The sequence below is a fragment of the Oncorhynchus clarkii genome, chromosome 26 (genome assembly GCF_045791955.1).
Source record: "Oncorhynchus clarkii lewisi isolate Uvic-CL-2024 chromosome 26, UVic_Ocla_1.0, whole genome shotgun sequence".
NCBI classification, from domain to species: domain Eukaryota; kingdom Metazoa; phylum Chordata; class Actinopteri; order Salmoniformes; family Salmonidae; genus Oncorhynchus; species Oncorhynchus clarkii.
In genome coordinates this window covers 18,113,483-18,136,191 of record NC_092172.1, presented here as the reverse complement: position 1 = coordinate 18,136,191, position 22,709 = coordinate 18,113,483, and the positions used below count along the sequence as shown (strand labels likewise).

General features: G+C 45.0%; 1 protein-coding gene across 2 annotated transcripts in view; it reads right to left on the bottom strand.

The window, feature by feature from the left end:
* Nucleotides 1–37: 37 nt before the first annotated feature.
* Nucleotides 38–22,709, bottom strand: part of LOC139385260 (unconventional myosin-Ie-like) — a 60,545-nt gene continuing 37,873 nt past the window's right edge. The window contains exons 9-29 of one of the 2 annotated variants that reach the window (XM_071130425.1): nt 22,138–22,270; nt 20,644–20,840; nt 20,454–20,534; nt 19,612–19,698; nt 19,411–19,497; nt 18,375–18,542; nt 17,683–17,768; nt 16,219–16,300; nt 15,700–15,806; nt 14,910–15,008; nt 9,862–10,006; nt 6,761–6,875; nt 6,416–6,585; nt 6,174–6,319; nt 4,528–4,674; nt 4,143–4,300; nt 3,940–4,029; nt 3,618–3,831; nt 3,343–3,378; nt 1,884–2,053; nt 38–1,732 (exon numbers count right to left, since the gene is read on the bottom strand). In XM_071130425.1, coding sequence (XP_070986526.1) covers nt 1,656–1,732; nt 1,884–2,053; nt 3,343–3,378; nt 3,618–3,831; nt 3,940–4,029; nt 4,143–4,300; nt 4,528–4,674; nt 6,174–6,319; nt 6,416–6,585; nt 6,761–6,875; nt 9,862–10,006; nt 14,910–15,008; nt 15,700–15,806; nt 16,219–16,300; nt 17,683–17,768; nt 18,375–18,542; nt 19,411–19,497; nt 19,612–19,698; nt 20,454–20,534; nt 20,644–20,840; nt 22,138–22,270 — 2,595 coding nt within the window. In that variant the 3' untranslated portion in view covers nt 38–1,655. The remainder of the gene's footprint in view (nt 1,733–1,883; nt 2,054–3,342; nt 3,379–3,617; nt 3,832–3,939; nt 4,030–4,142; nt 4,301–4,527; nt 4,675–6,173; nt 6,320–6,415; nt 6,586–6,760; nt 6,876–9,861; nt 10,007–14,909; nt 15,009–15,699; nt 15,807–16,218; nt 16,301–17,682; nt 17,769–18,374; nt 18,543–19,410; nt 19,498–19,611; nt 19,699–20,453; nt 20,535–20,643; nt 20,841–22,137; nt 22,271–22,709) is intronic. The other variant, XM_071130426.1, reaches the window with a different exon arrangement.

The window sequence follows — 22,709 nt, the reverse complement described above, 5'->3', positions numbered from 1 at the left end:
TAGTCGCTGTTAAATGGACATTAAAAGCCACGCAGCCTGGTGGTTACAATTTTATTCTTACGGAGTATCGATGGGTAACACCACCTACAGAAGTATAACTTTATGGGCCTGCCATTTTTATTCAGACATTTAACTTTAGTACAGCTTGTTCCTACTGCAGGATTTATAGCCCAGTGTTCCTGAACACAGCTGCACCAGGATGTTGCAGCTTGTAATGTAGCATAGTCCCAGATCTGTTTGCATGTACAGTTGTCGACACTTAAGTTGCCAAAGCTACAAACATCTGGGACCAGGCGATAATTAGTAGGGAAAGGAGTTTCCTGACCAGCTAGGGCAGAACAGGATAGAGGCCAGTTAAAGCATTTATGCAGATTAACTACATAACTCTGCCACAGTTCAAGCCTGAAAGAAAGCTTTTTTTTTTTTAGGGCTCTTCAATCCATAGCGCTAATGATTGGCAATTGCGTCATGTCAGCTCAATGTACCATTATTTCAGAGCGTCCAATGCTTTTATGGATTGAATCAAGACCTAAATGATTATGCACAGTGATAAACATTGGAAACCAGAAAGGAAATATTGTTCAGTGCCATAAGCATGTGAAGTCAGTGGAATTTTTACTTTCATTTGAAAGGACAAACGCCATTCACCCGTACTGTGCACTTAAATCTACATGGAATACAATATCAAAGCAGAGGACTTTGAATTAAATCCTGCAGTGAAACACTTAAATTGTAACAAAGTATTGACTTAATTCCTAAATGTCAAGAGATGCACATTCTATGTAAACAAATTATCCTCTAGTTTGGCAATCTTTCAAAACATCCAAGGATTACTAGCTGTGGCAGGAGTTACCAGTCTGTCCAAGTTAGTACCTGTAGCTACTGATAAAGTGCTTATAAACCAGACCATGCACAGTGTGGCCCTAGAGTTCTGGGGATATCACTTGGATTTTGGAAATAAGAGCAGGGGGATTCCTGAAGCCAACCTTTGTCACACTGCATTTCCTTTTCCCGAAAGTGATTGCATCCGTTTAGTTGACTAATAAGAATTGGTTATCAAACACATTCGATCATTGTTTTTCTAGGGAAATGCATTGCCGAAGTTAATAAAATCACAGTGCAATGAACTTAATGTCCATTTTATGTAAAAATTTGTCAACATATTTCTATAGCCAATACCATCTGTAAATTCATCTTAGCAGCACAAATCCCCATTGAGAACAATATTGAACAGAGACAGTGGCTTCTTGGAAACAACCCCGAACTCATGTTAAAACCATTCATTTCCAAAATGAGAAATGTAATTACAACCTGGTTCCACATATCATGCATCCAAAATATCACCATAGCGAAGTGAAAAAGGGGAAGGGAGACTGTAGAAAGCTATATAAATACAATAAATAGTTTTGTTCAGTGCTCACAGGGATTGAGTAGCGATTTGCCCCTGGACAAGAGTATTGTCCTCAGATCCCCATAAAAATAGAACTTCATTGCAAGCCTGACGCTCCTCTTGCCTGTCCAGAAGAAGGCTACAATTGCAGGAGTGGAGAAAATGTCAGTTTCTCTTCTCGGGTCTCACAAAATCTCTTATTTGATAGCTCTATCTCCGGTCTGTAGAGGTGTGTACTTCTCTCCTGGTGATTGACATGCAGCTCCTAGATCTTGCTGACGTAGTTGTTGGGGAACAGGCCTTGCTTTGCCCGTAGCCTCCCCATCCACCAGCCAGAAGCATCTGATCAAGAAAGAATACTTAGTTTACAGTGGGACATTTTTTTTTAAATGTTAAAGAGTTAAATTGCAAATGTTTTGTGCACCCCGCACCAAACCAAATTCAATAATTGTCCCTTTGTGCGATGATGTGATTTCTGCCTCCTGTGTATTACCTTCCTTGAGGATGTCGATGACGTCGTCTGCATTGAAGCTGAGCTCATCTGTGTCCTGAGCATCATAGGCATAAAGGGCTTTGCACTGGGGCACCTGGGGCTTGGGTTTGGGGGCAGGTTTGGGTCGCCCCCCTCCTGGGGGTGGTCTACTGACCGACTGTCTTTGGACACTGAGGAATAAAGAGAAAGACAACAGGAGCGAGCTTTAGTTATCAAAGAAAAGGTCTTCTATCCTTCATTAGTGTGACACTATTCTACTGGCCGACTGGAACACTACAGTCAGTCATTAGGAAAGCTTCTGGTTATTGTGGCTTTAGCAAAGGATGTGAAGTTAATGATATTGGGATAAAAGAACATACCATGTGAGTTTGTGGTAGTTATTATTGGATTGGTGCTTACTCCATTGTTTCTTTCAAAGACACATAACTAAATAGAAGTTGATATGCTCAGTTCTACCACAAGATGGCGAGCCATCCCATAAATTCGTCTCAGTACCAACACTATTAGTGCCTTTCCAATTAGGGTTTTACCCAGAAGGCTCAGACTTTTCTGTTTCCATCCGGCACCCATGTCTCACTGGGCGGGCCATGGCTCTGGCAGACCTGCTCTGCATGGGAGCCAAGGCAAGGCCCTGGGTACTTTTCAGCTGGTACTTACAGTACATAACAATGACTAACAGTGAACTTTAACACCTTCTCACAAAGCAATAGTTTTGAAAGATGCAGAGGTGGTTGATTATGCGCAACACAAGTCTTTGGTGTCATACTAAAGGCTAGTTATTGTGGAAACACTAACATTAGAGCTGACATTAGCATAACACACTGGTAACCCCCATGGTGTGGGGGTAAGTCTCATTGGAAATCACCACATGGTATTATGGAGTGTAAAACACTGGAAAGTTGTTTGTATATACAGTGAATTAACTTGAGAAAGCTAGAGATGAAAAATACACACACCTTCACGAAGTCAACCAACAAGCAAACTATCACACCAAATTAATCACCAATAAAAAAAGTTATATCTTGCTTCCCCAAGATTTGTATCCAGGATATCTCAAAATCATTGAGACATACCCAATCAGCTTACACCAGAGCTAATTTTGGGAGAAAAAAGTAAGCCCAGTAATTTGCAAGCAGCAGGATCTAGCGATATTATATGAGAATAGATTCCATATCATGCCTTTGAAGGTATAATTCTGGAGCAAAATGACTCTTCAACAACAGAATGATTGATAGCATGTTACTGGGCTCAGACTTTTTTCTGTAGTTTCGTCCAATCAGATGATAGGTTTTGCCTTCTTCTGATTCAACATCAGCTGTTAGAGAGATGTTTACAAGCAAGAAGGAGAGCATCTAGCTACAGGAGAGCCAGGGAGAGATATACACATCATGCCAGTGAGCTGCGCCTGGCTTGGCTAAGGTCTGAACCATCACCCAACACCGCAAACACTCAGACTCACATTCCTCCATTCGAAGCTGTCCGGGCGCCTCCGTTACTATAAAGGAATACATCATCCAAGTTACAGCAGGACTGTGTGTGTGTGCGTTCTTGTGCGCTCACACACTGAAACAGCACTGCACAATACTGACACAAACCACGTTACACACCAGACTCATCCTCAGTATTTACATGTTTATGTAAGAGCAAACGTATCTGTATAGAAAGTCATTATAGTTATCAGTTCTTAGGGCTCTGTATTGGGAGGTAATCAGGGCTGTTGGTGCCAGTACTCACCCTGCCGCCCCCTGGTCAGGGACCTTCAGACAGTCCAGGTTGGGCTGGTTGGGCTTAGGATGGCTGCTGCCTCTCTCCCTCAGAATGACGTTGTTGGGCAGGAAGGGGCAGGACCCATTGCCTGTTGACGGAGGCCTCTGATTGGAATGCTGTGAGGCGTTCCTCTGATTGGCTATGTGGTTGGTGTTTTTCAGACCACCATTCTGATGGGCAACTGTGACAAAGAGGAAGATGGTTGTCATCAAGTGGAAACAGCTAACTGTTGCTAACTGCTTTATTATGTACAGGGGTGAGGGCCTACATCAGCTAATGATTATTCTACCTGGAGGCCCAGGGGGAGCCCGTGTGGGAGTGTTCTGATGGGTTCTGGACACGTTGAAGCGACTCTGAGTGAAGCTTTTCTTGGTGGGACCTACAAAGGGGACTAAGTCAGTAAACAGCATGTTTCAGACAACACTAAGAAAACACCATGTCTATTGAATCCTGATGTGGAGGGAGGGTACACACTACTCCTGTAATACTCACGTGTGTTCTTGGGCAGACCGGCTCCAATGCTGACCTGCAGCGTCTTACTGGAGGGCTTTGTGACAGCCACGTCCCCCTGGCCCTGGACAAACATCACCTGTCTGGAGCCGCCTCCACTCAGGAAACCCCAGTTTTCCTTCTTCAGCTTCAACTCCAGTCTGAGAGACAGAGCAGAGAGCATCTCCCTTACAACCACTGACTCAAACCACCCACTGGAAACTGCCAGAGAAATGTAATCTGTTATCTCAGTACCAAATCAAAAGCAGTATTTCCAGAACTACCCCAGAGTATTGTAAATCATGTTGACCAAAGCTTTGTCTACTTCCACTCCACCCATATATCACACTGTCTGTTTAAAATGCATGTTTGTGTTTACAGCACGTACGTGGTGCCAAACTTGAGCGGCAGCTTCCTCTGGGTCCTCTCCTCGAACCTGCGGGCCAGCAGGCTGATGAACTCGGTCTTAAAGGTGCACTCCAGCAGGCTGTCATACTCCTGCTCATGCAGGATCAGCAGGTCGTCCTGCATCGTGCTGAGGGACAGGGACAGACCAATCAGTTGGGACTGGGGAGCAACTTTGTGACATGCACTGTAATGTGACAGATATGAATAAAGTTTGATTTGAACTGATATGTTGGAGGAGAGTGATTGTGAATTCGACAGTCGATTCTATTGTCAGAACACAGATTCTCTCGTCAGGTAAATATAGTACATTTGCATGTAAACGGCCCAGATTAATTATTTTATTTTACCAGGCAGGTCAATTAAGAACAAATTCTTATTTACAATGACAGCCATTTGTTTTGTTGAAGTCACCAGTAAAGACAAATAATACTGACAGCATCAGCCCAGAGGTCAGGTCAATTATTACGACCCACATTACTTCATGACCCACTAAGCTTGACATTTGCATATAACCAGCAAGAGACAAAGCAGCAGGTAACTAAGGAGAGAGGGAAACCTGTTCCTCCAACTGACACAGCTGATGCACTGTTTCCCCCAATGAACTAAAGTGTTCTCCAATAAGCTTTTTACAATGCCTGCTTTCCCTCCCAGCACCACCTGGTTCATATTACCCACAACCCCCCAATCACTCACAGACTCAAAAGCCTCTACAAAGTCTTCTATAATGTCCCCACCAAAAACAAAGCCCCATGCAAATCATGTGCAACATTCAACAAGCTATATGATCATACAAGTCCCACAGTTACACTCATAATCTAGTTGAGTGTTAAACACGGCTTTGACCCGGCAAGTTTTTTTATTTTGTCCCTCGCTGGTTATATGCAAATGTCAAGCTTAGTGGGTCATGAAGTAATGTGGGTCGTAATAATTGACCTGACCTCTGGGCTGATGCTGTCAGTATTATTTGTCTTTACTGGTGACTTCAACAAAACAAATGGCCGTCGTCGTAAATAAGAATTTGTTCTTAATGGACCGGCCTGGTAAAATAAAGGTAGAATAAAATAATTACTCTGAAGCGTACTTTGTAGTTGTGTTCATATTCATATAGCCTTTACACACCCACAAGAGCAGACGTATAAAAGAAGAGGTTTGAATCTTTTCCATGTTTGTAATACCCCATGTGTGACATTTAAAGGAACATGGGGACTTGAGTGATCGTACATCCAGACATTGTAGCTTAACATGGTGGGTTTCTGTGAGCTGACAGAACAATATCATGTGTAATGGGGGGCTGATTCTTGAGCTGTTCATCAACTTCCCCATTGAGACCCAGTGATTAGTATCTTTGTACTTGAAAAGCCCGAAACCCAGATACCATGAATGTACAACTGTTTGGATGACATCACTGACAAGACCAATAGTCTCTATGTACAGTACATTGTGCAACTATCTATTTGTGACCACTGGTGAAAAGTGTTACACTTTAACTAGCTGGCTTTGCGAGGCCTGGAGTCTGCTGGTCCTGTGTGTTCTTACTGCCCAAGGGGAATAAACACTAAACAGTCAGTATGGGGCTAGTCAGACCCTGCCAGCATCTCCTGGTGCCTAGGACCTGCGTCATAATACCTGAGAGACACAGCCAGGATCTTCTCCACATCAATCCGCCTCTTCAGCACCTCAGTCACCTGACCTTTCTCAGGGCCCTGCTTCACCTTTTCTCTCCCAATCAGGTACATACACTTCGGGGTCAGGATCAAGTCTCTCTTAATGCCCTGGAAACACATATGGACAGAGAGTAGACAAATGGTCATTGGACTAACAATATCAGAAACAAACAAACAGAGAATTCTGCTGTTCAAGACACCCACTTTGAAGCGACGGTCGTATTTTGTGACTTTGTCAGCGAAGTCAATCTTTTCCCTCTTGGCCAGGAACTGTCGTAGCTCAGGCCTGTCGTCCATACCAAGGTAGTCCCCCACAAAGTTCCTGTTGAGGCTGTGTCTCCTCCTCTCCTTCCTGTTCACCAGCAGGTCAGAGGCTGGGGATGGACACACAGGGACAGGCAGTCAGACAAGAATGCATACATACAGTCTCAATTCAGTTCATTTTTAGAAGCATTAGACCAAAACCTTGACACTGTTTGACATCTAAGTTTGAATATTAGTCATGATAATTAGACTATTTAGTTTTTTCAAAACGTGATCGTCACTCACCTTCCTCCCTCATCTGAACGTATTTCTTGCGGGCCACATATTTGCGCCAGGCTTTCTGGATGGCCCTGGCATGGCTGTCAAACTTACGTTCCCTCGTTTCCTCCAACAGGAAGAGCTGTAGAAAGAGGCACAGATATGAACACATTTATACCTGAACAACCTGTGACAGCAAAACATACTGTGCCTACCTCAGTGTACAGACCCACCCAAATACAATGACAGGGATGACTGAACAGACATACTGTTAATGCTTGAAGAAATCTGAATAGACAAACACAATTCCAAGTTGTCAGGTTTTTTCAAATTCCTATCAGTATATAATAGCATAAAACTATAATGTATAATAACACTTTGACTAAAAGGGTTATGGATAGATAAGCCATCCAGTGAAAGGAGCCTTGCCTAATACACTATTTTCTCCAATGTCCAGACCCATATACATTAGTAACAGTGCTATGGGTGGGTGGGCTATCAAGTCCTAAGCCCACCCTGGCTCTGCTCCCTCCTTCTCATTTCCTGATGGCCCCCCAGACACCCAGCATCAAATCTCCCCATGCCCTGTCCCAGACTAAACACCATGCCCACTCACACGTGCCCAATGCAGCCCTGGCACTGCCACACCCCTGGCACAGGCCACACCGCAGGCACAGGCCACACAGGCTCGGTCTTGTCCTATCACTTTACATCAAATTACCCTTTAGTTACTAAACACATTCAAACTAGATCCAAATGTCAAATCAGATTGAAGTTTATTGGTCACATGCACACGGAACAGTGAAATGCCTGCTTGTTAACACTCCTCAACAATGCAGTAAAATAACAATCAAAAATGTAAACATTTAATAAAAAAAAAGAGTAATAAAAACAAGTATGAGTTCATAATAGAATAGAATATAAAGCATGATCGATTTATAAAAATGAAGACTGTTAAAATAAAATGGGGAAAAAACCAAAGTGAGGATAAAAATGACTATGAAAGGAAGGAGATGACCGTTAAAGAGAATGTGGAGCCAGTGTTTAATCTGGGATGGGAGTGTGTTTAAGCCACCCAGACCTTTAACTCTGAGCAGCACCTGACAGTGTGACACCTCTGACAGTGTCTCACAGGGTTATCCATTAGCACCTTGTGAGATGGTCTACTCTGAAGAGAGAGTGATTCTACTCGTGGCCTGGACTCAAACTATGTCATCTAATTGTATGAAGAGAAAAAAAAAATGATTTAGCCATGTACTAATGACTTTGTGTCAGCGTCTTATCAGAGGGAGGTTTGTTTTGAGAAGCCTGGCAGCTGGGTAGTTGCGGGGTCCGCCCCTGTGTGATATTTGTGTTTCATAAGCACACCTCAGTCACATGGGCTCAGGAGGGCAATGAGGGGGAGGGGGGATGGGGAACTTCGCAGTCTGCTGCTGAAATCACACAAGGCCTGATTCAGGACTATGTAATGTATCTTCATGTATGTGTGTACAGATGTCAATAAGTGATCTCACAGGCTAGCCACAAGTACTGCTTTCATTGGAGCAGTGGGAAAAAGTGCAGTTACGGTGGAAAAAACACCCTCCAATGTCCCACCACCTCCTTGACCATAGACTCGCACTTGTGTATGAGTTCCAGTGTAGTGTTGACTCAACAGCTCTGACGTGGGCACCAGAGCTGTGTCTAACTCGCTCCTTCCTGCTCCCCAATCACAGATATACTGACATGTTCCTGCATACTACTTTACTGCCTTTTATGGTGTGCAGTCTAAAAACTCTTGAGTCTTGGATTTCTCTCCCTGACAACAGAATTATTGCATGCCAACGCACATGTCAACAACACCATGGCAGCCTGCAGCCTATGAGAGGTCTAATTCTACGCCTGTTCTAACCTATTAGAAGAAAGTTAGGTAGGTGGTATTTTCATTGGACGAAGGCAGGTTGGTGGTACAGTTTCATGGAATGGGTTACTTGAATGGGTATACTTACTGGAAGAGGCCAGTTTACAGTACATATTCACTGTACATACTCCCTGTATGTTGGCAGGTCAGAGAAGAGTAGTCTAACTGTATGTAGGCATGACAGAGAGGAGTAGTCTAACTGTATGTAGGCATGACAGAGAGGGGCGGTATAACTGTATGTAGGCAGGTCAGAGAGGAGTAGTCTAACTGTATTTAGGCAGGTCAGAGAGGAGTAGTCTAACTGTATTTAGGCAGGTCAGAGAGAGGAGTATTCTAACTGTATGTAGGCAGGTCAGAGAGAGGAGTAGTCTAACTGTATGTAGGCATGACAGAGAGGGGCGGTATAACTGTATGTAGGCAGGTCAGAGAGGAGTAGTCTAACTGTATTTAGGCAGGTCAGAGAGAGGAGTATTCTAACTGTATGTAGGCAGGTCAGAGAGAGGAGTAGTCTAACTGTATGTAGGCATGACAGAGAGGGGCGGTATAACTGTATGTAGGCAGGTCAGAGAGGAGTAGTCTAACTGTATGTAGGCAGGTCAGAGAGGAGTAGTCTAACTGTATGTAGGCAGGTCAGAGAGGAGTAGTCTAACTGTATGTAGGCAGGTCAGAGAGGAGTAGTCTAACTGTATGTAGACAGGTCAGAGAGAGTAGGTCTAACTGTATGTAGGCAGGTCAGAGAGAGGAGTAGTCTAACTGTATGTAGGCAGGTCAGAGAGGAGTAGTCTAACTGTATGTAGACAGGTCAGAGAGAGTAGGTCTAACTGTATGTAGGCATGTCAGAGAGAGGAGTAGTCTAACTGTATGTAGACATGTCAGAGAGGAGTAGTCTAACTGTATGTAGGCAGGTCAGAGAGGAGTAGTCTAACTGTATGTAGACAGGTCAGAGAGAGTAGGTCTAACTGTATGTAGGCGTGTCAGAGAGAGGAGTAGTCTAACTGTATGTAGGCAGGTCAGAGAGAGGAGTAGTCTAACTGTATGTAGACAGGTCAGAGAGGAGTAGTCTAACTGTATGTAGGCATGTCAGAGAGAGGAGTAGTCTAACTGTATGTAGGCAGGTCAGAGAGAGGAGTAGTCTAAATGTATGTAGGCAGGTCAGAGAGAGGAGTAGTCTAAATGTATGTAGGCGTGTCAGAGAGGGGCGGTGCAGGTCAGCGAGGGGTGGTCTTACCGACTCAGGTGCTTTGATGAAGACCTTTGTGCGTCCAAGCTGGAACTGGTCCTGGTCCATGTTGACTGCACGTAGGAGATGAAGAACACCCTGCTTCTCATCTCCACGCCATGTAGGCCACGACTCCTTAGTCAGGATGGCATACCTGAGGAACATAATGAGGGAGAGAGAGAATTAGATGAAGAGAAAAATTGAAAGAAAATCCACAACTAAACCCTAATTTAGAAAATTTGGTGCATTTGCGAGAGATTAACATATACTATTGCTATCCTTGTCCTAGATGATGCAAGGGAGAAGAAAGAGGCCTGGGGCATATTAAGAAAATACACTGCTCAAAAAAATAATGGGAACACTTAAACACAATGTAACTCCAAGTCAATCAAATCAAACTGTCCACTTAGGAAGCAACACTGATTGACAATAAATTTCACATGCTGTTGTACAAATGGAATAGACAACAGGTGGAAATTATAGGCAGTTAGCAAGACACCCCCAATAAAGGAGTGGTTCTGCAGGTGGTGACCACAGACCACTTCTCAGTTCCTATGCTTCCTGGCTGATGTTTTGGTCACTTTTGAATGCTGGCGGTGCTTTCACTCTAGTGGTATTATGAGACGGAGTCTACAACCCACACAAGTGGCTCAGGTAGTGCAGCTCATCCAGGATGGCACATCAATGCGAGCTGTGGCAAGAAGGTTTGCTGTGTCTGTCAGCGTAGTTTCCAGAGCATGGAGGCGCTACCAGGAGACAGGCCAGTACATCAGGAGACGTGGAGGAGGCCGTAGGAGGGCAACAACCCAGCAGCAGGACCGCTACCTCCGCCTTTGTGCAAGGAGGAGCAGGAGGAGCACTGCCAGAGCCCTGCAAAATGACCTCCAGCAGGCCACAAATGTGCATGTGTCTGCTCAAACGGTCAGAAACAGACTCCATGAGGGTGGTATGTGGGCCCGACGTCCACAGGTGGGGGTTGTGCTTACAGCCCAACACCGTGTAGGACGTTTTTCATTTGCCAGAGAACACCAAGATTGGCAAATTCGCCACTGGCACAGATGAAAGCAGGTTCACACTGAGCACATGTGACAGACGTGACAGAGTCTGGAGACGCCGTGGAGAACGTTCTGCTGCCTGCAACATCCTCCAGCATGACCGGTTTGGCGGTGGGTCAGTCATGGTGTGGGGTGGCATTTCTTTGGGGGGCCGCACAGCCCTCCATGTGCTCGCCAGAGGTAGCCTGACTGCCATTAGGTACCGAGATGAGATCCTCAGACCCCTTGTGAGATCATATGCTGGTGCGGTTGGCCCTGGGTTCCTCCTAATGCAAGACAATGCTAGACCTCATGTGGCTGGAGTGTGTCAGCAGTTCCTGCAAGAGGAAGGCATTGATGCTATGGACTGGCCCGCCGGTTCCCCAGACCTGAATCCAATTGAGCACATCATGTCTCGCTCCATCCACCAATGCCACGTTGCACCACAGACTGTCCAGGAGTTGGCGGATGCTTTAGTCCAGGTCTGGGAGGAGATCCCTCAGGAGACCATCCGCCACCTCATCAGGAGCATGCCCAGGCGTTGTAGGGAGGTCATACAGGCACGTGGAGGCCACACACACTACTGAGCCTCATTTTGACTTGTTTTAAGGACATTACATCAAAGTTGGATCAGCCTGTAGTGTGGTTTTCCACTTTAATTTTGAGTGTGACTCCAAATCCAGACCTCCATGGGTTGATACATTTGATTTCCATTGATAATTTGTGTGTGATTTTGTTGTCAGCATATTCAACTATGTAAAGAAAAAAGTATTTAATAAGAATATTTCATTCATTCAGATCTAGGATGTGTTATTTTAGTGTTCCCTTTATTTTTTTGAGCAGTGTACATTGACCACAAGTCTAACAATACAGTAACCAAACTCGAAACTCAGCAGTCCTTTTTCACAATGACTCTTATACAGTATGTGTATAAATCTGACAACAGAAGCCCTGAGCTCTCCCTGTGTTCTATAGCAGTGGTTCTCATCAGCAGCCTCAGCACACCCCACAGCCTGTTCCTTTGAGCCTGCCAACACTAACATTAGCAAAGCGAACACTTCCCGACTGCCTGCAAATGCCGACCCTGTGTCCTTTTCCTGAGAGAGATGAGAGAGAGACCGCCCTACCCTATGCTGCTGACTGGGATAGGGGCATACAAAAACCAACCGCTGTTTTTATTCTGGGAGGGCAGGGAAGATAGTGTCACACGAAAGAGACTCATACAGTTGAAGTCAAAAGTTTACATACACCTTAGCCAAATACATTTAAACTCAGTTCTTCACAATCCCTGACATTTAATCCTAGTAAAAATTCCCCGTCTTAGGTCAGTTAGGATCACCACTATTTTAAGAATGTGAAATGTCAGAATAATAGTAGAGAGAATGATTTATTTCAGCTTTATTTCTTTCATCACATTCCCAGTGGGTCAGACGATTCCTCCTGACAGAGCTGGTGTAACCGAGTCAGGTTCGTAGGCCTCCTTGCTCGCATATGCTTTTTCAGTTCTGCCCACAAATTTATTATAGGATTGAGGTCAGGGCTTTGTGATGGCCACTCCAAAATCTTGACTTTGTTCTCCTTAAGCCATTTTGTCTCAAGTATGCTTGGGGTTATTGTCCATTTGGAAGACCCATTTGCGTCCAAGCTTTAACTTCCTGCCTGATGTCTTGAGATGTTGCTTCAATATATACACATCATTTCCCTTCCTCATGAGGCCATCTATTTTGTGAAGTGCACCAGTCCCTCCTGCAGCAAAGCAGTGTTCTTCAGCTTGCAATCCTCCCCCTTTTTCCTCCAAACATAACAATGGTTATTATGGCCAAACAGTTCTATTTTTGTTTCATCAGACCAGAGGACAAAAAGTACGATCTTTGTCCCCATGTGCAGTTGCAAACCGTAGTCTGGCTTTTTTATGGCGGTTTTGGAGCAGTGGATTCTTCGTTGCTGAGCGGCCTTTCAGGTTATGTTGATATAGGACTCGTATTACTGTGGATATAGATACTTTTGTACCGTTTCCTCCAGCATCTTCACAAGGTCCTTTGCTGTTGTTCTGGGATTGATTTGCACTTTTCAGTACGTTCATCACAAGGAGACAGAACGCATCTTCTTCCTGAGCGGTATGACGGCTGCGTGGTCCCCTGGTGTTTATATTTGCGTACTATTGTTTGTACAGATGAACATGGTACCTTCAGGCATTTGGAAATGGCTCTCAAGGATGAACCAGACTTGTGGAGGTCTACAAATTTTTTTCTGAGGTCTTGGCTGATTTCTTTTGATTTTCCCATGATGTCAAACAAAGAGGCACTGAGTTTGAAGGTAGGCCTTGAAATACATCCACAGGTACACCTCCAATTGACTCAATTTATGTCAATTAGTGTATTAGAAGCTTCGAAAGCCATGACATTTTCTGGAATTTTCCAAGCTGTTTAAAAGCACAGTCAACTTCTGACCCACTGGAACTGTGATACAGTGAATTCTAAGTGAAATAATCTGTCTGTAAACAATTGTTGGAAAAATTACTTGTGTCATGCACAAAGTAGATGTCCTAACCGACCTGCCAAAACTATAGTTTGTTAACAAGAAATTTGTGGAGTGGTTGAAAAACTAGTTTTAAATGACTCCAACCTAAGTGTATGTAAACTTCCGACTTCAACTGTACATATAAACTCAGCAGAAAAAGAAACGTCCTCTCACGGTCAACTGCGTTTATTTGTATTTGTATAATATTTGTATGAACATAAGATTCAACAACTGAGACATAAACTGAACAAGTTCCACAGACATGTAACTAACAGAAATGGAATAATGTGTCCCTGAACAAAGGGGGGGTCAAAATCAAAAGTTAGTCAGTATCTGGTGTTGCCACCAGCTGCATTAAGTACTGCAGTGCATCTCCTCCTCCCTAGCCTTCACCCTCTGATCCAACAGGTCCCAGACGTGAGATCCGGGCTCTTCGCTGGCCATGGCAAAACACTGACATTCCTGTCTTGCAGAAAATCGCACACAGAACGAGCAGGCCTCGGTGTAACGCTCAGTACTTCGACAATAAACGCGAATCCAACCGTCACCCCTGGTGAGACAAAACTGCAACTCGTCAGTGAAGAGCACTTTTTGACAGTCCTGTCTGGTCCAGCAACGGTGGGTTTGTGCCCATAGGCGACGTTGTTGCCGATGATGTCTGGTGAGGACCTGCCTTACAACAAGCCCTCAGTCCAGCCTCTCTCAGCCCATTGCAGACAGTCTGAGCACTGATGGAAGGATTGTGCGTTCCTGGTGTACCTCGGGAAGTTGTTGTTGCCATCCTGTACCTGTCCCGCAGGTGTGATGTTCAGATGTACCGATCCTGTGTAGGTGTTGTTACATGTGGTCTGCCACTGTGAGGACAATCAGCTGTTCATCCTGTCTCCCTGTAGTGCCGTCTTAGGCGTCTCACAGTACATCTGCAGTCCTCATGCCTCCTTGCAGCATGCCTAAGGCACGTCCACACAGATGAGCAGGGACCTTGGGCATCTTTCTTTTGGTGTTTTTCAGAGTCAGTAGAAAGGCCTCTTTAGTGTCCTAAGTTTTCATTACTGTGACCTTAATTGCCTACCATCTGTAAGCTGTTAGTGTCTTAGCGACCGTTCCACAGGTGCATGTTCATTAATTGTTTATGGTTCATTGAACAAGCATGGGAAACAGTGTTTAAACCCTTTACAATGAAGATCTGTGAAGTTATTTGGATTTTTACAAATAATCTTTGAAAGACAGGGTCCTGAAAAAGGGACGTTCCTTTTTTTTGTTGAGTTTATATATTCTTAGTTCCATTGGGTATATGTATTGGGTATATGTTATGAAATTGTTAGATATTTCTTGCTAGATATTGCGCACTGTTGAAACTAGAAGCACAAGTATTTTGCTACACTCGCAATAACATCTGCTAAACACGTGTATGTGACCAATAAAATTTGATTTGATATACACTGAAAGTGTAGAATTCATTCATTCCGTTATGCCACTCTCCCCCAGAAGGAAGGGCCTTACCTGTTGAGGAACTTCCTGAAGACTCTGCGGTAGGCATAGCCAGCACGCCTCACCCTGATGTTCTCCTTCAGGCCCAGGTACTCCACTTGGTGCTTTACCCTGAAGAAAGAAGAGAGAGGGGAATACAGTGTCAGTCTGGCTGGGATGTATGAAGAAGGTTGGTCAGATGCTTCAACCAACCCTTCACCACAAAGATATAGCAGTAAAGACGTTCATCTGTCAGCATCTACCTACCTCCATTTCTAAGATAAATCTAAATAGATCAATTTTATTTTATGTTGAACCTCATGGTGGGGCTATAACATAATTGATATGTTCCAACACTAAGGATACTGTAAGGAACTAAAGAATGCACCCAGGCTTCCTGTGAAAACAGCAGTTCTGGTGCTAATTAGGCAGTCCGACCTGAGCCTGAGCCCAGCTCACTGCTGCTCACAACAGGAAGACCATTAGGCCCAAACACAGCACCCTGCATCAGTACATCTTGTACCCAGCCAGGGATGGAAGAGCGGGAAGGAAAAACAGAGGGAGTTGGAGTGTCTCAGAGACTTCCTCCATCACCCAGTCTTAAAGAGGCCCGAACAGGGAAATACAATACCAGTGAGTGATTCAACAAGCAGACCTAACAACATTGAGTTGAGTAATGTGATATCCTGCTCAATATCAATTGACAATCTCCAGAACGGACTGTAAATTATGTAATAAAAAACGGTTTAGTTTGACACTTTCACACACATCTCAAAGACTTGTATTTTGCAGTTCCCTGACATTTCAGTGTTCAGACACTCACCGGCTCTCCTCCCAGTCCTTGGGCTTCTTGGTCTCATTGGGTTTGATGCAACGGATGTAGTGAGGGGTGCACTTCATCAGCGTCTGGACCAGGTCATTCGCTTGTTTCTGAACGGAGAAGTAGGAGGAAGAAGAGGAGGGAGAGGATGAAGAATAGTGTGTGTTTAAAACATATAAACTGTATCTACATGTTGTTGCTGAATCACTGTTTGTACTCCAAGCTGTAGTGTTCAGGGACACAGCACAGACGCGACTGATTACAAGGTGGTATCTTTGTGCTTAAGAGATACTGATGGGTGTTAGAGAGAAAACATGGCACCACGTCCCTGATTAAAACTGGCATCACTGGAACACAGAGACGACACTAAAACAACACTGGAGTGAATTTTCTTTTCATCTGCAGGCTCTGGATTTGCACCTGACAGAGAGTGATAAGGTCAGGTAGCTGCATGGCCCATAGATACACCCATGTCACTGATGTACGGCGTACAAGCACACGTCTCACAGCAGCTCAACACACCTTGATTTTACTGCCCGCTGTTGTTGGCCTGCCTTTCTTTTCGGCGTTGAGGTTATCTGGAAACAGGGCCCTGATGAAAGCTCTGTAGAGGAAAACCAGGGTGTAATAAGGACTGATAGACAACATTGGCAACGTATATAGAAGAGCAGGCTAAGACTTTTTTCCACTTGAGTTTTCTTAGAAGCAGCAAACTCAGGTCTATGGAATCTCTGCGCTGGCTGCCAGTGGCTCAGCTCACATTGTTGTTTAGCTTCAGGGAACTGAGCTGAAGTTTGAATAACTGTGGTTTTTAGCTGCTCTCCTGCCAAACTGTGACTTTCACTTCCTCGAAATGTGCATTTTTATTGCACTGTGACTGGAAAGTTATACCAGCAAATATGGTATTTTCTTCATACTCATTCCTTGTAATCATGCTACAGTCAGAATGTCCTCACTCACAACATGGTCTCTAAACCCATGATGGATGTGTGCTGGTCAGAATGTAGCACATAGTTGCTGGGATTCCAGAACCTCTCAATAGTTCTGATCTCAACCTTTCTGTTTATCACTTGAAGCGCTCAAAGTGCTCATTTTGCAGTCCTCAAATAAACCTGTTGTAAATAATAACTAACAAGGTTCAAGTTCAAGAAATCTACTGCTTAAGGAATTATTTATTTGTTGTTGACAAACATATTAGTCACGTAAAACAAATACAATGACTGTCAGGACACAAAATGTGCAAACGTTTACACATGAGAGCTACCATCTTTCCCTGCATGAGTATTTGTCTGGTCTTAAACTTTTTAATCAAGGCCATGTGGACATAAGGGAGGATCAGTGGGCTTTGTGTGTGCAGATGGACCAGCAGCACACTAACAATGTCCAGCTGACTATAATGATATTTCTTTCTTCTCTGAGCAGACCTGCTGCGCTAAGGAATGAGGCTCCTTTCCCTCCACACATTTGTGTCTGTGTGTCTATAAGTGTGTGTGTGTGTTTGTGTTGGTGTGTGTGGGGGGGGGGGTTTAGAGTTTTGGGGTCTGAATGGGGTTTGGGGGTCTTGGCATGGCCCACACTACAGACCCCCCTGCAGGCTACACACAAAAGGGCTTTAGAGGCTGTGGGGGCTGTTTGCACAGATGGCCACTGGCGGCTCAAAGGAGGCCCAGGAACGCACAAGGCGGTCAGGGGAGTCTACTCCTCAATGTAGCTCCCTAGGGAGACAGTGAGACACTCGCCAGACCTTAGAAGTCCTGAGCAAACCCCCAAGTGAGGGGAGAGCACCTCCAGCCCTGCACACGCCTATTGATCTGCCTTTTCCAGCTGCACTAGTCATCTGCAAGTCTCCTTCAGATGCATCCATTTATATAGATCATAATAGAAGATGTCTCTTTGTGGACTTAAACAAAATGCTCGGCCCGGTCTCAGAAAGAACAGCTAGCTGCATATGCTCTCTAATGCTCGCATAAGTGATGAGTGGATTACATTTCGCTGCTTTGCATCAACTCGATGAGGTCACTGAAGAGGACGTCACGGTTCCTCTCACAGAAGCCCTCTGCGTCGTAGGACACCTGGAGGAGAGATGTTAGAGGGTTAGTGACGATCACAGCACACAGTTAACCCATTCAGACAGCAGTTAGGGCACCTGGACTGAGCTGACGGTACTATCAAAATGAACAGAGAATGTTAAGAGCAACAACAACAAAAAAATTCATTGACAAAAGAGAATCGACTGATGACAGGTTCTCTGCAAGACCACCAATGTTACATTTTTAAGCTTGCTTCCCAACACCAGCTTCATATACATAGAGTGTGTATAGATCATCGGTATAGCCACTATAGTCTGGGGTGGTACTGTAGGAATGTTCTAAGCCATGATGACTTAGGACCAGGACCCCTCCAAGTCATTATGACATGGTTAATTAGGACTTGTGGCATGTGTACCAGACTGAGACCCAAACACATCTGAAGCAAACAGCACAGACCAAGAGAATGAAAGAGTGAGAGAAATGGAGAAAGAGTGAGAAAAGGACTGGAAGAAGAGAAAGAGACGACGTGAGAAGAAGAAAGAGCACAACAGTGTGAAAGACAGAATGAGAGAAAGATAGAGACGAGAGATGAGAGGAGAGAGGGACAAGGAGAGGAGAGGAGAAACGGTATACTGCAGTGTTGCAGACCTTGCCAGCGTAGTGGTGGATGATGAAGCCTTGGTTCCAGCTGTTGAAGTGTTCATGGGAGTTGATGGCCACCCTCAGCTTCTGCAGCATGGTCTGGTCTGCCCCCTCGCCCACCGCGTGCATGGTGGCACACACGTCATCCAGGATACTCATGATGCCAGGGGGGTTCTGGGAGGAGAACCAAAGAGATGAGCACAGAGAATAACCTCAGCCACCACATCAGATCTAAAACATTAACATATTCCCCATGACCATCTTGATTATAACTGACAATGCCAACTTTCTTCACACACTAGACACTCTTTCTGAATTCCACATAAATACATCAATGTCAGGGATAGACTAAAGTGATAAACAAGGGTTACAATATTCATTGTGTACTCCACCAGCTCAAAGCATAACAGCAGAGCCAATTCACAATTAGCTACCGCGTTGCATCCCAGAACATCACACACCCACACTGAATGATGTCATCACAACACTGCTGCCCTATCTGGCTGGACACGGCGGCCAGTGGCCTTCACTGGTAACAGTCACTGCAGTGTCTCTGGCTCTTTAGTTGTGGCAAAGTCACAAACAGAGAACACAGGTTTTTTGCCACTAGTGGAAATGCAGCTGTGGTAAAGTTACCACAGTCACAGATGTAGCCAACTGGGCTTGGTCTAAAACAGAGTAGTCAGAGACTGGACACAGACTCCCTGCTTGGCTGCCTCAGATCACAGCTTGTTTAAGGGTCGCCCTTGTTGTGGATTTCATGGATTAAGCCTCTCAGCGGGACGGATAAATCAAATTAAGAGGCATGTCGGCACGTTTGAGGATGTTAGACTGCCGGTCATGGGAAGAGTGGGGAGGTTTCAGTGGCCCTACTGTAACTCAATTGGCAGAGTGTTTGCTCTTATTTGGAGCATTTTGACAGCAGGCATAACAAACTACAGATTTATCTAAAGCAGTTTCACAACTGTTTCCTGTTATCCCATTTATATGTGACTTCAAGGTATGCATTAAATTAATAGTGGGCACTGGGGACTCTGCTTACCAGTTTGCTCTCAATGAGATCGCAGACAATCTTGTTGTTAAAGTATTCGATAGGAGTCCACCGGATGCCTTCTTGTATATACTCCTCCTAGAGAGAGAGGGGGGAGGATAGTGATTGGTCTGACAATGATTCTCTACTTAAACATGAGACAAGTAACTTCTGCTGGTGTAAGAAAAATGAGTGAAAAGCCCAAAACATTACCTGCTCAGCTTTAAGCGTGAGCTCAATGAAGATCTGTTGCAGTTTCTCATTCACAAAGTTGATGCAGAACTGCTCAAAGCCATTTTTCTACACAGAAAGAGATGGTGTGTTAGTGATAAACCAGAGAGGCTGTGAGAGTGAGGTCATCCGTACGGACACAGAGAGCTGGGGAACTCCTCTGGGCTTCCTGAATGGGTCATGTTTATGAGGTGAGGTTATCTACCAGTCAGCCTGGAGTGGCTGGAGGAAAACATCTACACAGTATATACACCACAATAGACCTGGGACCTGAGACTAATGTTTTATCTAAAGAAACCCGATATTTCCCTTCTCAGGCCCTCTGAGCACTGAGGTTTATTTTCTCTGTGCTTTGTTAGTAATAGGCCTGTGTATTAACATAAGGACTGTGGACGGACCCAACCACTGTTTAGATAACAGTTGTATGCTATCTAAACATACAGCTTAACATTAGCTCATGTTAGTTATCATAGGACAGGTACATCATGGTTTGAGACTGTCGCCACGCTACAACACTGCAGCTGTCCCGTTTCATTATTTAATCAAGGCCAGTCCTTTTCAGGGGGCATCTGTGAGACCCCCAATAATGCAACCTAAACAAACAGCTAATCAGATTAGAAAAGTCCATTAAAGAATGCTGTCCCAATCAAGAGATGGGACATAATCCGGACACTTTACAAAATCGGTCTGATCCGGTGTCTTTAAGCTGTTTAACTACCCAAACTTTACTATGATTATTGAGATGTAGTGACCATGTATCACCTTATGCTAAGATTTCCATATGTAAATCACAACATAAAAGGGAAAATCTACAGAAAACTTACTTGGAATATTTCAAATCCATAGATATCCAACACGCCAATATTAAACTCTTGATGAACCTTCACGATGGCTTTGTTGATGGACTGAAACAGAAAAAAAAATGCTTTGTTACATTTGGCCATTTAAGATGGGAGAGGGCCGGGTATTATTCTAAAGGTCAACAGGTCAAAGAGAAGGAGTGTCCATTCATACCTCTACTAGGAAGTCAAAAACACGTGAGTGCAGGGCCTTGGACAGGGCGTCCCGTGTGTAACACGCCTGCTCCACATTCAGTGTCACATCGATGGACTCCATAGAACTGCCCCACTTGCTGTCCATCTTCCTGCTGGTCAACTTCTCCTTCAGCCGCTTCTGGTCAATCCCCAGCAGAAACGCAGGGAAGGCCAGGACTGTAGAGAGAGAGACGAGAGAGAATGAAGAAAGAGACATTCTACAGATGTGTGGCACACACCCTCATGAGACAAAACACCAGTACATTCTGAATATGTTGGATACAATGAAACAAAGGGTTCAACAACAAAACGGAATGCAATCAAGTCTGGTGATGACTCATTGCTCACTCCTCCCTGCCATAGCCACAACAACTGGGTACTCCTAGCAGAGGCCTGAGCATGTGGAGGGCCATTAGGACTCTCCTGAGAGCCCCTCCCTGCCTCATTACACTGAGTCACTTCCCCCAGAAGGAAACTGCTCTCAGTCTCTGGGTCTGACGGTGTCTGAGAATGCATCAGATGGATCAAATAGCCCCCGTTTGGGAAATGAGGGTGTGACTGACTGTACTCCATACCACAGCACAGGCCAAGTCTATCCTCAGGACCATGCTGCATCTCCTACTGTAGCCCTCTCCCTCAAAGAGGATATAGATAGTATCAATGACGAGCAGCCAGTTCATCTATACCCAAAATAATGATCCATACCAGTCTGATGGATGGTTATAGGTTTATATGTACAGTACAAGGGAGTGTTTTTTCTAGTGGATCTGGGGCAGGGATTTGTTTGGCTGAGCGTGAGCAGATGTTTATGTCGACTTGTGTTGGTGTGGCTTTATATGGAGCACCAGGGTTCTTGATATGTGAAACACATTGCAGTCAGACAGGAAGTGAGATAGGGGGGAGAGGAAATGCAGAGACCCTACACAACGCCGCTTTGTACCCTGGCTAACCAGAGGTGCTATATTGCATAATTCAGCCTGGATGGGTGGCTGTGAGGCGGGCAAGGAAGTAGAGAAGAAGGGAGGGAAGGAGGGCGGAAGGGGAAGAGAGGGGCGGGGGGGAGAGTAGGAGTGGGGCAGGAAAAGGCTGCATTTCTCTGAGTAATTTTAGTCTGTGATGTTATGTGCTCAGACATTGAAAATGTTTTTTTATTTTCTCTGGTAATTCAGCGTGGCCTGGATCTTGGCTGCAGCCCTGCATTAACACAATGAAGCTTTGGGGAGTGAAAACAGTCAGTGCAGCATGCTGAGAAATGTGCTTCCTAACCCGTCCCATAAAGGGCAGCCCAGGACACTGGAGAGGAACGCCAGGGGGACATGCCAGTCTGCAGGTTGGAGACAGAGAGACAGTCTGACCCCTTTCTCCCATCCCACACCCTGTTGACTCCCCTCAGATGTGAAAGGACTGGATTGGTGCAAGTAACAAACTCTACCTAGCCCTCTACATAAACAAAGTTACAAGGGTTGGCACGTACACTCCTCGCTCTCAACAGCGGCGTAGTTCCCTGCTTCCCTGAAGTTGATGTTCCCAAGGTGCAGGACTCCGGCTACGATCTGCAGCACCAGGCCACGGTCCTCCCCTGAGATGCCAATCACCTCCATGGCATGCTGGTAGAGGACAGAGACAGAACAGGAGGCATGAACCAAGGGTTGAAAAACAGGTTTACAGTGGCTTGCAAAAGTATTCACCCCCCTTGGCATTTCTCCTATTTTGTTACCTTACAACCTGGAATTAAAATAGTTTTTTTTTGGGGGGGGGGGGGGGGATTGTATCATTTGATTTACACAACATGCCTACCACTTTGAAGATGCATAACTATTCACCCCCCCCCCCCCAAAGTCAATACTTTGTAGAGCCACCTTTTGCAGCAATTACAGCTCCAAGTCTCTTGGGGTATGTCTCTATAGGCTTGGCACATCTAGCCACTGGGATTTTTGCCCATTCTTCAAGGCAAAACTGCTCTGACCAGTTTCCAAGTCAGCTGCCGATGAAAAACACCCCCCCCCCCCCGGCATGATGCTGCCACCACCATGCTTCACTGTGTGA